General features: G+C 62.4%; 1 protein-coding gene across 2 annotated transcripts in view; it reads left to right on the top strand.

The window, feature by feature from the left end:
* The window catches only part of Ncln (nicalin), a 15,655-nt gene extending 4,705 nt beyond the window's left edge, over positions 1 to 10,950 (top strand). The window contains exons 2-15 of one of the 2 annotated variants that reach the window (XM_005405847.2): positions 97 to 287; positions 709 to 853; positions 2,561 to 2,655; positions 4,020 to 4,100; positions 4,728 to 4,831; positions 6,480 to 6,568; positions 6,668 to 6,807; positions 7,091 to 7,269; positions 7,808 to 7,895; positions 7,975 to 8,013; positions 8,081 to 8,241; positions 9,344 to 9,397; positions 9,479 to 9,557; positions 9,637 to 10,950. In XM_005405847.2, the coding sequence (XP_005405904.1) occupies positions 97 to 287; positions 709 to 853; positions 2,561 to 2,655; positions 4,020 to 4,100; positions 4,728 to 4,831; positions 6,480 to 6,568; positions 6,668 to 6,807; positions 7,091 to 7,269; positions 7,808 to 7,895; positions 7,975 to 8,013; positions 8,081 to 8,241; positions 9,344 to 9,397; positions 9,479 to 9,557; positions 9,637 to 9,696 (1,505 nt within the window). In that variant the 3' untranslated portion in view covers positions 9,697 to 10,950. Of the gene's footprint in view, positions 1 to 96; positions 288 to 708; positions 854 to 2,560; positions 2,656 to 4,019; positions 4,101 to 4,727; positions 4,832 to 6,479; positions 6,569 to 6,667; positions 6,808 to 7,090; positions 7,270 to 7,807; positions 7,896 to 7,974; positions 8,014 to 8,077; positions 8,242 to 9,343; positions 9,398 to 9,478; positions 9,558 to 9,636 lie in introns of both variants that reach the window. The other variant, XM_005405846.2, reaches the window with a different exon arrangement.
* The last annotated feature ends 2,878 nt before the right edge of the window (positions 10,951 to 13,828 follow it).

Here is a 13,828-nt window from a genome sequence, read left to right as displayed (position 1 = left end):
TCTCTCTCTCTCTCTCTCTCTCTCTCTCTCTCTCTCTCTCCCCCTCCCTCCCTCCCTCTCTCTCTCTTTCGCGCTCTCTCTCTCGCTCTCTCGTAGGCACGCGCAATGCAGTGCTCAACACGGAGGCGCGCACGGTGGACGCAGATGTGCTGAGCCGCCGCTGCGTGCTCATGCGGCTGGTGGACTTTTCCTACGCGCAGTACCAGAAGGCGCTGCGGCAGTCGGCAGGCGCGGTGGTTATCATCCTGCCGCGGGCCATGGCCGCTGTGCCCCAGGATGTCATCCGGGTGAGTGACGCCCCATTGCAAGGCACTGCCCCCAGGGCTCAGGGCCTGCCCTGCAGTTGGTTTTGGAGCCAGCTATGTGACTTCGGTCGAGTTGCCTGGTCTCAGCCCTCTGCCATTTGGAAGGTGAGGGTGCTCTGCCCCTTTATCCCTGTTGCCCTGCTCCCGGGGGACCCTGGTGTCTGAGGACATGTGCCTTTGTGCCGGGAGGAACTACTGTCGCGGAGCAGGTGGAAGCCAGGGCCGCCGCTCCGCATCTCTGGTGCTCAGGACGCCCCCAGAGCACAGCCTGGCCCGGTGTGCACAGCGCCCAGGGGAGCCCTGCTTTTCAGCGTCAGGGCCTGGGGAGCCACACAGGAGGGGGTCTCAGAGGAGGAGGACCAGGGCTGCCTTGGCAGAGCCTCCTGAGCGCGCTCCTCCACAGCAATTCATGGAGATTGAGCCCGAGATGCTGGCCATGGAGACCATCGTCCCCGTGTACTTCGCCGTGGAGGACGAGGCCCTGCTGTCTATCTATGAGCAAACCCAGGCTGCCTCTGCCTCCCAGGGCTCAGCCTCCGCAGCTGAAGGTGGGCGCGGCCGGGGGCGGCGGCTGAGGGTGGGCAGGGCAAGCAGTGTTCTGTCCAGGGGCTGGGGTGTCTCCAGCCTTGTCCCACCCTGTGCAGACCTCCTGTGTGACAGCCGGGCCTGCAGGCCCACCCGGGGGCCAGAGCCCTGGTTAGGGGCTGCAGCTCCACCTGCCTCTTCCCCTGTGATACAAGAGCAACAGGCATCGGCCCTCAGCCCTGTCCATTCCGTGGACCGAGAGTCCTGGGCCACGGCTTGCTTCAGTCAGGCATGGGATCTGCAGTGTCCCTGGGGGGGAGCCAGCTGTCTCCTCTCCCCAGGGGTGGGCAGGTAGGCTGAGGCTATTGTTCACATGTGAGGGAGATTGGGGAGTGGGCTGCCGCTCAGAGTAAGAACACAGCGAGGCGTGGTGGTGCCTGCCTGTAATCCAAGCTGCTCAGGAGGCTGAGGCAGGAAGATCGCAGGTTTAAACTCAGTCTGGGCAACTTAGTACAACCCTGTCTCCAAAAAAAAAAAAAAGCTGGGGATGTAGTTTAGTACAGAGGCCCTAGGTTCAATCCCTAGTACCAGAAAAAAAAAAGGTAAGAGCATAAAAGTTATGAGAGAGTCACTGCTAAAGGCCCTGTCACCTATTAAAGGAGGCCTAAAAAGAGGAAGCCAGGGGCTGGGGTGCAGCTCAGTGGTGAGTGCTTGTTATCACGGCCTGAGTTCCATCCCCAGCCCCACAATAAATCAATAAATGCTGCAAAGTATTTGAAAGGGCCCGGCGGAGCTTTAGGCACAGATGGACCCTTCCCGTGGAAGCACTTTGCAGTTTGTGTTGAAGCTGTGGAAAGAGGTTCTCTGTTCCTGGCCAGGTTGTTGGGCCCGGTGCACTCTGGCCTGCAGTCCCTGCTTTTGTAAATAAAGTCTTTTGACACACGGTGCCACCCTTCACTACGGTCATCTACGGCAATCCATCTGGCCCACAAAGCTGAAAGCGTTAACTCTCTGGCCCTGCACAGAAAGTTTCCCACCTCTGATCACAATGAAAGACAAAACAAAAGCCTTTTTAAACTGCAATAGAGAGGAGTTTTTGCAAAAAGGAGGAGGAAAATTGTCCCCAGGGGAATATCACATAACTGTTAAAATGTCATTTAGGTAGAATTTTTACTGCCTTGAAGTATTTGACTTACATTGAGTAGTAGGAAAAAAAAACAGTATAAAGTGATTCGTACCAACCATAGCTAAATAACTTTTATTTTAAGTGCCTTGACTCAAAAATAGAGTTCCTGAGGTGCCTGCTTCCTTAGCTGCCCAGGGTAAGGTCTTACAGACCCGAGTGACTGTGTGTGGTTTTCATTTATTTATCTGTTAGGGATTTTTTGTGGTGCTGGGGTTGGAGCCCAGTGCCTGGCCCGGGCTAGGCAAATGCTCACACTGAGCTGTGCTCCAAGCCCATGAATGTGTTGGCTTGTTTCTTTTAGGGTTGTTTGAGACAGGGTTTCATTATTTAGTCCCTCCTGGCCTTGAACTCACTAGGTAGGCCAGGCTGGCCTTGAGCTCATCATGACCCGCCTGCCGCAGCCTCCTGAGTACTGGGATTGCAGGTGCGCCCCAGGCCTGGCTTGGCTGTGTTTCACCATGTGGAAAACAGTGCAGACCTGGCTCCCGGGCTGTCGTCTAGGGCACCGGGGCCGCTCAGGACTCGGGGCCCGTCTTGTCCTTAGTGCTGCTGCACACGGCCACCGCCAACGGCTTCCAGATGGTCACCAGTGGGGTCCAGAGCAAGGCTGTGAGCGACTGGCTGATCACCAGCGTGGAGGTGAGTGCCGGGACACCTGACCCCCGCCCCACCCCGGGCCTTGGCACGGCTGCCAGCTCCTCCCCCGGGTCCTTCTGAGCCTCTGCTCTGTACAGGGCACAGCAGTGAGCCAGCGGGAACGCACTTCCAGTGTGGATGTCCAAGGGCAGCAGGCACTGTCACCAGCTGGCAGGGGGTCGAGGACGGCTGTCACCGTGGGGCATCTGGGCCAAGAGGCCTGCAGTCCACAGCTCAGGGTGGAGGAGCGGCTGCTCAGTGGCTGGGCATGGCCAGCAGAGCCGACGGGGGTGGGGAGCCGCGCAGAGTCCTGGTGACTCAGGTGTGGAGAGCCGAGCCGAGGCCATTGGGGGTTCTTGCCATTCAGGGGTTCGGTCTCTTGGCATGGCCACCCCCTCGTTGGTTCTGGAGGCTTCTGGGTGTCCTGAGCAGGAACCAGAAACTGCCGATCCTGCTGGCTCCTGGCGTCTGCTTTTTCTTGCTCCTGCTGTTGGCTGTGTGGGCAGGGGTGGGCTAGGATTGCGGGTCTTTATGAAGTATTTGGTTTTCAAAACAACAAAAACAAAAAAACAAAAAAAAAATGAAGTATTTGGGTTTGTTTGATTTTGTTTTAAGAGAGTAAGGATTGAATTCTGGCCTTTCCACTAAGCTACATCCCCAGCCTTTAAAAAAATTTTTTTTCAGCCAAATTCTCACTAAATTATTAAGTTGCCAAGGCTAGGCTGGAACTTGTGATCCTCATGCCTCAGCCTCCCAGAGTATGAGGACGACAGGTGTGAGCCATCACACCTGATGGGGTGGCCCATCTCCTGGTGAGGCCGAGGCCATGGTCACTGCCAGGATCTTCAGCTGGGCCCTGCCTCCCCTTCAGCCCCTGTGGATGGCCGTCCAGGCTCTGTCCCATCCGTGGTGGGGGGCTTTGTGTGGTGGCCCCAGTTTCCAGCTGGGAACGTGTGCTGTAGAAACCTGGGGTCCCACCCTCTGTGGCTCTTAGGCCAAGTCTGGCCCTCTGTCTGTTTTGTTAATAAAGTTTTATTGGCACGTGGTCATGCCTAGAGAAGCCGTAGCAGCTTTCTCAGGTTGTTGTGCCAGGGCTGATGATCTCCCTCTGTGTCTTTTACGGAAGGTTCACTGGCCCCCATGCCAGAGCAGAGCCTCTGGAGGAGGCGAGGAGGGCCAGGGCTGAAGTTGGTGGCCTTGGCCGGTGTGGGTTCTCTTCCCTCGCTGTGGGAACAGGCGGCAGAGTGCGCGGGAGGGGCACGACCCAGGGAGCAGGGACTCCCGACCCCGTGCCCTCACTGGCTAGTTTCTCCAGCGCTGGGGGTGGCGCTGCCCCAGCCGGCGGCTCTCACACTGTCTCTCCGCAGGGGCGGCTGACAGGGCTGGGTGGAGAGGACCTCCCCACCATCGTCATCGTGGCCCACTACGACGCTTTCGGGGTGGCCCCGGTATGTGCCCCACCCCCCGCCCCCCGCCCTGGCTCAGCTCAGTGTCGCAGAACCAAAACAGCCCCGCCGTGCAGGGCGGAGGGTCAGTTTCTGCACGTTCATAGGGTTGAGCAACCGTCACCACTGGCTACTTCCAGAACTTTCTGCCACACCGTGAGCAGTCACCCAGCCCCTCCCAGCTCGGGCACCCACGAGGCCACTTCCTGTCTCTGGAGTCCCCTGTCCTGGGCGCTTCCTGTCCACAGAGCCCACACTGCATCCTCTGTGTCCAGCGTCTCTCACTGAGCGCCGTGCCCCCCCACGAACTTTAACGCCAGAGTGATACTGGCATATACGCCATGCTCTTGGCCCGGTCCCAGTCACCAGAGCGTCCCATTTTCTTGTCCTTCTAAGAACCAGCTCTTTGCTTGGTCAGCGCTGTTGCTTTAGGATACAGAAGTGAGTCCTGGTGCCTGGACTGTGTCTCCCGGGGACAGGGCGGAGGGCAGTGACCGGGGACACCTGAGGGCCCTGGCGTCCCATGTCGGGGGTCTGTACAGAAGAGTGGAGCCATCCAGCCGGACGGGGCCCAGAGGCGACACTGGTGGGAGCCAGGCAGGCACTGAGCAGCCGTGTCTCCACCCGCAGTGGCTGTCGCTGGGCGCAGACTCCAACGGGAGCGGCGTCTCTGTGCTGCTGGAGCTGGCGCGCCTCTTCTCCCGGCTCTACACCTACAAGCGCACCCATGCCGCGTGAGTGTCGTTGAGGGGCCTGCCTGCAGCCCCGGCCCGCCAACCCACCTCCCCGGCCCTACCTGTGAGCCTAGAACGCTGCCAGCAGGGGGCATGGGGACAGCCAGCAGGCGGCCGTGAAACTCAGCCTCCCTGCAGCCCTGGAAACACCAGGGCCAGGCTGTTCCCTGCGGGGGCACCCTGGGCACTGGTGCTAAGCACCATCCCTGGCCTCTACCCACTGTGGTTGTGACAGTCACAGGAGTCCCAAGACACAGCCCAGGGTCCTCTGGGGGCAACAGCACGTGGGGTGAGGCCCTGGCTTAGGCACCCAGGTGACCCCTTGGAGGCGGGGCCCACAGGCACTGGGCTCGGCCGCTGTGTCTGGGACCTCTCGGCCTTCTCACAGGGTGGCTGCCCGGTACCAGCAGTCTTCTCCAAATCCAGAAAGTTAAACGTAGGGCTAAGGGGAGGGTGTCAGGGTGTCGCTTTTTACGAAGCCGTAAAGTAAAGCAGAGCTGCGGGACCTGGAACAGTCGGCTTGTCCAGGCAGGGCTGGGAGTGACTGAGTTCAGCCACCTGCCAGGTTGCCACCCACTGGGACGTCACAGCGACAGGGGCCTTGACAGGCAGGTGGTGAGTGGGCACGCTGAGCCAAAGGAACGCAGGCCGCGCGGGGAAGCTGAGTTCCGGAAAGCGGGGGAGCTGGAGCCAGCCCTGCGTGTGCGTGTCTGTGCCGTGCGGGGTCTATGGGTGCTCCGGGCCCTGGCAGCACGCGGCTCAGGTTGGCATAGACTTTAAATCATCTCCATGACTCGGAACGCCTGAGCCCGTGTGCGTGCGGGGCACGCTGTGCTGTTGCATTGTGTTTTGGGGCCGCTTACTGTGGACAGATGTCCTGAACGTATCTGACCTATGGTTGAGTCCGTGGGTCACACAGACACACAGGACTGACCACGGTCCTCTTTCTGTTTTGTGTTCCACCCCTGGTGACTGAACTCAGGGCCTTCTAGCTGAGCTACATCCCCAGCCCCTTTTTGAGATGTTAAACTTTGAGGCAGGGTCTCACCAACTTGCCAAGGTTGGGCTCCGCCTTGCAGTTCTCCTGCCTCAGCCTCCCAGCTGAGGTGTGTGTCTCCACCCCTGGCTCTGTGTACACTTCTAGCAAGTAGGTCCTGTGCCCAGGCTGAAGCATCCTCTGGCGTCTGTGAAACGCAGGCGTCACAGGGCCCTGTGTTTTAGCCAGGGGCCAAGTGCAGAGCCCCCTTCTAGGGCCCCAGGTGTCCTGGTTCATGGCTGTCTCTCCAGCCTCTTGCCATCGTCACAGCTGTCGCCTGTATGTCGAATGTCTCTTCCTGTGAGGACACAGCCGCTGGGTGGAGGGCACACCTGAGCCCAGCACCGCTGCGTCCTAGCTGATCACATCGGCAAAATCTCACTCCAAGGGTCTTGGGTCTGGGTGCCCGGCCACCCCTCAGCTCCCAGTGGATGTGGAACCAGGGTGCATTACACCCCACCGCAGGGCCAAGCAGGGGCGCCAGGGGGCTCCCCAAGAGGGCTTCCGGTGGGGTGGATCTTGTGCAAAACGCTTGGGTCCTCAGGGGAGCCCCACGTGCCCATGGCCTGTCCCCGCGTCTGCACCTGCACGCTCACGCATCCCCGCCCGCAGGTACAACCTCCTGTTCTTCGCTTCGGGAGGGGGCAAGTTCAACTACCAGGGCACCAAGCGCTGGCTGGAGGACAACCTGGACCACACAGGTGAGTGGCCCGGCTGGGGGGCGCAGCAGGCGCTGGGCTGGAGGGGGACCCGAGACCCCTGCTTCCTGCAGCCCCTCACAAGCCCGCACTGCCCCCCAGACTCCAGCCTGCTGCAGGACAACGTGGCCTTCGTCCTGTGCCTGGACACCGTGGGCCGGGGCAGCAGCCTGCACCTGCACGTGTCCAAGCCGCCGAGGGAGGGGACCCTGCAGTACGCCTTCCTGCGGGAGCTTGAGACGGTGGGTGTGGGGCTGGGGTGTCCAGGCGGGCAGACCCCCGTGTCGTGCCACCCCGCCCCCATAACTGTACAAACGGGGCCTCCAGGGAGCTCCAGGCTGGCCTCCCCTTCCAACCTGCAGATTCCTGGTGTGGGAGTGGCCTGGAGGAGGTGAGGTGGGCGGGGCCTTGCTGAGTGGGCGGGGCTGAGGAGGGGCGCGTGTGGCCTCAGGTGGGTGGGCGGGGCCGGGTGGGCGGGGCATCTGGGCCCTGGCTTGACACCTGTCCTGTGGCTCTGCCCCGCAGGTGGCCGCGCACCAGTTCCCTGAGGTGCGCTTCTCCATGGTGCACAAGAAGATCAACCTGGCGGACGACGTGCTGGCCTGGGAGCACGAGCGCTTCGCCATCCGCAGGCTGCCGGCCTTCACGCTGTCCCACCTGGAGAGCCACCGCGACGAGCAGCGCAGCAGCATCATGGACGTGCGGTGCGCGCCACTCCGCACCCGTAGAGCCTCCCTCGGAGGGGTGGGCATGGCTCCCGGGACTGTGGGGCTGAGGTGCCCGGAGCTCCCCCAGTGCTGCGGCCCAGAGTCCCACGCCGGGCCCGAGCGGGTTGGACCCTCCGCCTGTCCCAGGTCTGGGGGGGGCTGTGTGACCCTCGGTGTGGCCATGTCGTCCCCATCATGTGGCCATCTCTTCTGTGTCCTCGGAGGACTCCGTGCCGAGAGCCTCACCTTAACTGGGTCCTTGGAAAACCTTCACGTAGAGCCCCGCCCTGAGGTTCGGGTGGCTGTTTGGGGGCACCACCCTGCTGCAGCAGAGATAGATGCGGGCCCACAGCCGCCCCATCTTCCAGATGAGAAGCTGCAGCAGGCCAGGCCTCTGCTGAGGCCGTGCTGCCGGGCCCTGCGCGGTCCCTAGAGCCCCCGTGGCACCCGGCCTGGCCAAGGAGGTGGCCGCGTTCCCTGGGGAGCCCGCTCAGCCCGCCTCTGTGGGGCGTCACACCTGCCTGCCCCCCTCCAGGTCCCGCGTGGACTCGAAGACGCTGACGCGCAACACGAGGATCATCGCTGAGGCCCTGACCCGGGTCATCTACAACCTGACGGAGAAGGTGAGGCCCCCGCCGGCCCCGCCGCCGGCCCGGCCCCGCTGCCAGGGCGCCGCTCAGAGCCTGGTCTTGCTCTCCACAGGGGACCCCGCCGGACATGCCAGTGTTCACAGAGCAGATGGTAAGCGGGCACCGGGCCGGCGGGGCCGGGGCCGGGCTGCCGTGACAGGGCTGTGTCCCCGCAGCAGGTCCAGCAGGAGCAGCTGGACTCGGTGATGGACTGGCTGACCAACCAGCCACGGGCCGCCCAGCTGCTGGACAAGGACGGCACGTTCCTGAGCACACTGGAGCACTTCCTGAGCCGCTACCTCAAGGACGTGCGGCAGCACCACGTCAGGGCGGACAAGCGGTGAGCAGCCTCCCGCCGCCAGGGCAGCCCACGGCGGAGGCGGGGAGCGCAGGTGCCCCGGCGGTTTGGGCACCTGGGATGGGACTGGAGCGTGAGTCCGGCCGTGCCGTGCTCGGGGTGAGCCCAGGGAAGGTTTACACTTCCGGAAGTGACGGTGCTCATTAGGACCTGGGCCCCCCACACCCAGACCCTGGGTCACCGGTGTGTCCTGTGTCGCCAGGCGCCTGGGCGGCCGGCTGAGCGAGCAGCCCGCAGGAAACAGCCCAGAGAGCCCTGCGAGCCCCCGCCCCGCCGCAGGTCCCTTCCTCCCGGCTGGGCCGCTCCCTCCCGCGGGCCGCGCAGGCCCTGTGCGGGAGGTGGGGCTCAGAGTGGACGCACAGTTGTGGCTCCAGGGGCCACAGCCCTCGTTCCTGGGCTGTGGTCACCTCCTGCTATAGAAATATTTCCCGAGAGTACACGCCTGTGATTCTAGCACTCAGGAGGCTGAGGCAGAAGGGTTGAAAGTTTGAGTCTAGGAGAGGCGATGTAGTGAGATACTGTCTCAAAATTAAAGAGAGCGAAAAGGAAATACTTCCCAGGCCAATTCTATCTCATCACCTGTTTTTTTCTGGTATTTTTTTTGTGTGTGGAGGGGTGTTGAGGCAGAGTGTTGCTGTGTAGCGCAGGCTGGCCTGGAACTCTCAGTGATCCCCTTGCCTCAGCCTCCTGAGTGCTGGGGTGACAGGTGCGCATCACCACTCCCAGATACCCTATTTCCTTTATTTGTTTGTTTGTTTTGGTCTTTTTGGGACAAGGTCTAGCTGTGCAGTTCAGGCTGGCCTTGAGCTCACTTCGTAGCCCAGGCTGGCCTCGAACTCGCAATGATCCTCCTGCCTCAGCCTCCTGAGTGCTGGGATGACAGGTGTGTGCCACCACACCTGCCCTATTTCCTTTTGAAAGAGTAACTTTAATACCTGCAGAAGTGGGGCTCCGTGGCCTCAGGAAAATGCCAACCTCTCTCATGAGGGACGGGCGGACAGTGAGGCTTGGGGGGGCCCAGCATCTGGGTCGCAGGCTGGGTCAGCTTTTGGGGTGGGCCGCTGAACAAGTGCTGTCTCCCCAGGGACCCTGAATTCGTCTTCTATGACCAGCTGAAGCAGGTGATGAACGCGTACAGGTGAGTGGCTGGGCCCGACGTCCAGGGCGCTGGCCCAGGCCTGGGCCCGGCCTCCCCCTGCCAAGCCCCGTGTGTTCCCAGGGTCAAGCCGGCCATCTTCGACCTGCTGCTGGCCGTGTGCATCGGCGCCTACCTGGGCATGGCCTACACGGCGGTGCAGGTAAGCAGCGGGCGGGGACCCACGGCCAAGTCTCGGGGATGCGGCTGGGGCCCGGGCCTCACCTCCGCCCTGTCCCCAGCACTTCGGCCTGCTCTACAAGACCGTGCAGAGGCTGCTGGTTAAGGCCAAGACGCAGTGACAGCCCCACCGCCTCCACCTGGGTGCCCACGGGACCTGGAGCCTCCTCCCCCGCGTGAGGGCAGCGGTGACAGGTTTCCGTGCTGCCGCCTCGGATGGACTCGGAGCTGTTTGGTTTGCTTTGGGTTTTCTTCCTTTTTGTTGAACTTCCTCGGAGGAGAGCCGGGCAGAGGCCCGGGGCCACCTCCACCTTGGGGACAGCTGGATGAGCCCCGGCCTGGGGCCCGCCAGCCTCAGAGACAGGTGTGTGTGGTGACTGGCAGAGACAGGGCCTGCCCTGCACAGGCTCCGCGGTGTTCCCTGCGCGGTCCCTGTGCCACGCCTGGTTATTTATCTCCTCATCCTCCGGCCTGTGGGCCAGCGCAGCCTCTGGGCACCTGGATACCCACGGCCCCTGCCCTGGGCCCTGAGCCGCCCCCTGGCCTGTGGGGCGCGGAGCCTCCACTCCACGCAGATGGGCGCCGCACCGGCGTCCCCGCACCTCCCCGGCCCCTGCTCACGTTGCTGCCCCCGGGCCCCCAGACTGCGCCTCGCCGGCCCAGACTCCCCTCTGCTTTTTGCAGCTCTCAGCCACCTCCCTGAGCGGTCCCCAGCCGCCACCCCGCAGTCCCTGCTCAACCGCCCCAGCCCTCCCACCCCGGGGCTCCAGTCTCAGTTTCCTCCTCGTGAAGGAAGACCCAAGGAAGACCCGTGCCGTGCCGGGAGGAGCCGACCTCCCTTCCCATCCCGGCACAGGAGAGCGCGGGTCAGGGATCCCGAGTGACAGAGAAGGCACGGCCCAGAGCGGTGCGGGCGGGCGGGCGGGAGGCCGAGGGCGGTGTTGATCTCAGGGAGACCAGGTGTATCGATTCCTTAGCAATATAATCAACGAGCGTTCCCAGCGCCGCCCGGCGGCTCTGCGCGTCCCGTCCCTGGCTTGGTCTGCGGCTCTGGCTGCCACCTTGAGACTACTGCCCTGGGGACCGTGTGTCCGAGGATGGGGACAGCTCCTCTGTCCAGCCAGCTTCTCTGAGGCCTAGCGTGGGCCCCGCCTCCCTGGAACCTGTCCCCGCGCCCTGCTGGCCTGCCCTGAGGACGGGGGCCTCGCCTGGAGGGACCTGGGGTACCTCGGTGCCACCCAGCCCCGCGCCGGGCACCTGCGCTGCCCGGGCCGCCGTGTCTGCGCGGACTCCGCACCCCTCCCTGCAGGGCCGCTGGGGCTCGGGCTGGCCGGGGTCGCCGCTGCCAGCCAGAAAATAAAGCCATACTGAACGACGGCGTGTCTGTCTGGGGACTGCGCGTCTCACCAGCCTGAAAGGTGGCTCCGCGAGGGGGCAGGCGCCGCTTGTGCCCCGAAATTCTCCGGGGTCCACCGTGCAGGGCACCAGGCCATCGGGCCCAAAGCCACTTCTGTCCCTAGGAGGTCCTCGAGGCCGCGTTTCCCGTCTCCATGTTGCCCCTTCAGTGTCGCCCCTGAGGTCCCTGGGTTTGGGGCCGCCCTGCTGCCCTGCGGTCCGAGCTGGCTGCAGAGACCCTGCTCCCAGGCAGGGCCCGTGAGGCTCCAGGGGCTTGGGCCCAGCGCGGACAGTGGCAGGTACACTGCTGCCACCTTCTGGCCGCCACAAGCCCTTCGCCAGGCACCAGGGGCCCCGGGGGGATGTGGCCCTCAGCCTGCTGCACCAGGGCCCCCAGGGCAGGGGCAGGTTTGGAGGTGCCCTGCTTGGCCTGCTCAGTTCTCTTGTGTCACTCAACAAAGTCCCACCAAAGCTCCTGGGAGGGGCTGACCTTGAGTCTGTGACCAAAACCCATACCTCAGAGATGGGGGAAAACGAGGTGTGCTTAGCGGGGCTGGGGGTCATCATATTGGGGGAGGAAGGGGCCCAGGAGCAATTTAGATGGGCGTCAGGGAGGTCCAGTGAGCCTGGATGGCTGGGCACAAGATGAGACATTTGAGTTGAGACCTGAGCGGCAGGAAGTAATCCCTGGGGGAAGGCAGAGGGCACAGCTGTGCAAAGGCCCTGGGGCAGCAAGGAGCTTGATGTAGAAGGAGCAGCCAGACCCCATGTGCCTGGAGCAGGGGAGGTGGGGAGGTAATGGCGGGTCATGCAGGGCCCTGCTGGCTACAGGAGGACCTGGGCTTTGGTGGGGAGGAAGGTGGGAGCAAGGAGGGCTGAGGGCAGAGGAGGGAGGAACTGACTCACGGCGCCCCCTGGTGGCTGCTGTGGGGAGGACGTGGGCCAGGAGGGTGGGAGCCAGGCACCGGTGCAAGCAGCTGTCAGGTCGGTGTGGGCACTGCTGGTGCTGACCTCGGGGTGGAGCTCCTGCTTAGAGAAAAGCCGGGCTCCTCCTTTAGCACACAGGCATATCTTTCTTTTTTAGTGCCCCAAATTCTGTAGGAACCCAGAAATGTAACCCTGCAGGAGGCCCAGTGGGCAGAGGATCCGCGGTCACACGCTGGCATCTTCCACCGTGTTCCCGGGGTGTGGGTGCGGACACCAGAGCTTTGGAGATGGGGTCCCCGGGCGTCACCTGGGCCCGCATGCGGTCTCTCCCTTGCAGAGGAGGACCAGGCTGAGTGGTAACGGCCATTCGAATGCCCTCGAGGGGCGGGTTTGTCCTCTGCCCACCCGTGAGGTCGGCAGCGCAGTCATTGTGGTGCCAGGAGCCAGGTGCCTTCTGGCGTCTGGGAGTGGGGTCCAGGACCCTGGGGACACCAGAGCCCGCGGGTGCTGAGCCCCTTCTGGAGCGCAGCCAGGCTCTGCGCAGAGTGTGCACGTGTCCTCCCAGGGACTTTGCTTCTCCTTTAGTCCTAGGGACGGAACCCAGGGCCTTCACACTGAGCTCCGTCCCCGCCCTTTCTGGATTTATTATTTATTTGTTTGTTTATTGTCTTTTTGATACAGGGTCTTGCTATGCAGTTCGGGCTGGGCTTGAGCTCACTGTGTAGCCCAGGCTGGCCTTGAACTCGCAACGATCCTTCTGCCTCAGCCTTATGAGTGCTGGGATCACAGGCGGGTGCCACCACGCCTGGCTTCTGTTTTTGAGATAGGGACTCAATCATTAAGTTGCCCAGGCTGGGTTTAAACTTGCAATCCTCCTGCCTCAGCCTGCCAGAGTGCCGGGCCGGACGACGGGCCAGGGGACACTGTCAGCGGTGTTTCAGAGCGCGGGGAGCATCTTTGATGGACAGGGAGACTGCAGGGGAGGGGCTGCATGCCAGGAGTGCAGTGGGAACGTCGGGGAGGAGGAAGCCAGTTGGAATCAGCAGGCAGAGGCCCGGCCATGTGCATGCGAAGGCCCTGGGGCAGCACGAGCCCAGCGCAGCGGGCAGGAGCTGGGGAGGCGGCCTGAAGGAGGACACACAACTGACTTTTAAATCTGGAGATGTCACTGGCAGCCTGAGGACCGTCGCGCAAATGCAGTGTGGTCGTGCTGCCAGCAGAGCGCGGTGTGGCCCTTGCGTGGCTCCCTTCCTGTCCTGGGTGGCAGCAAAGCAAGGAGACAAAGATGCCGCCCGCCACAGCCCTGGCAGCTTCCACCACAACCCCAAAGAGGCCACCTCTTGCTCGCTGTGAAGAGCCATGAGTTGGCATCCCTGGAACCATCACGGTTTCTCCTTGGGGCTGGAGATACCCTCTGTGTGCTGATTATCGGAACCGGTTTTGGTTTTTTGAGGCAGGGTCCCAGGGAGGCCTAAGTTGCCTTTTGAGTTCAAACTTGTGGTCCTGCCTCAGCTTCCCAGAGTGCTGGGATGACAGGCGTGGGCCACCGCCCCTCCCTCTCTCTGGCTCTTTCGTTGCTAAGTACTCTGAAGCACCTTTCCTAAAGCCTGTGGCGTTCTCTTCCCCAACCATGGAATCAGGAGTGGGCGCAGACGTGTCAGTGTCAGCCGGTCAGAGCTCACTCCGGTTTGTCCAGCTGTCCCCAGCACCAGCTTGAATTTCCAACAGGTGGTTTTTATTACAGGTCTAAAAAATCTTTTTCAAGTCACTTCTGTAACTTTTGCTTTAAGATAAACAGAAGTATTTTTTTAGAGAGCCAGCTGACAGAAAATGTCATGGGAATAGTACCAGTGCAGCTCCCACCCAGCCTGCTATCAAAAATAAAACAGGTCAGGTCAGATGGTGTGCACCTGTGATCCCAGCACTCGGGGA

Source organism: Chinchilla lanigera, unplaced genomic scaffold, assembly GCF_000276665.1.
Source record: "Chinchilla lanigera isolate Chin_1 unplaced genomic scaffold, ChiLan1.0 scaffold00094, whole genome shotgun sequence".
Lineage (NCBI taxonomy): Eukaryota > Metazoa > Chordata > Mammalia > Rodentia > Chinchillidae > Chinchilla > Chinchilla lanigera.
This window is presented reverse-complemented; position numbering and strand designations above follow the sequence as displayed.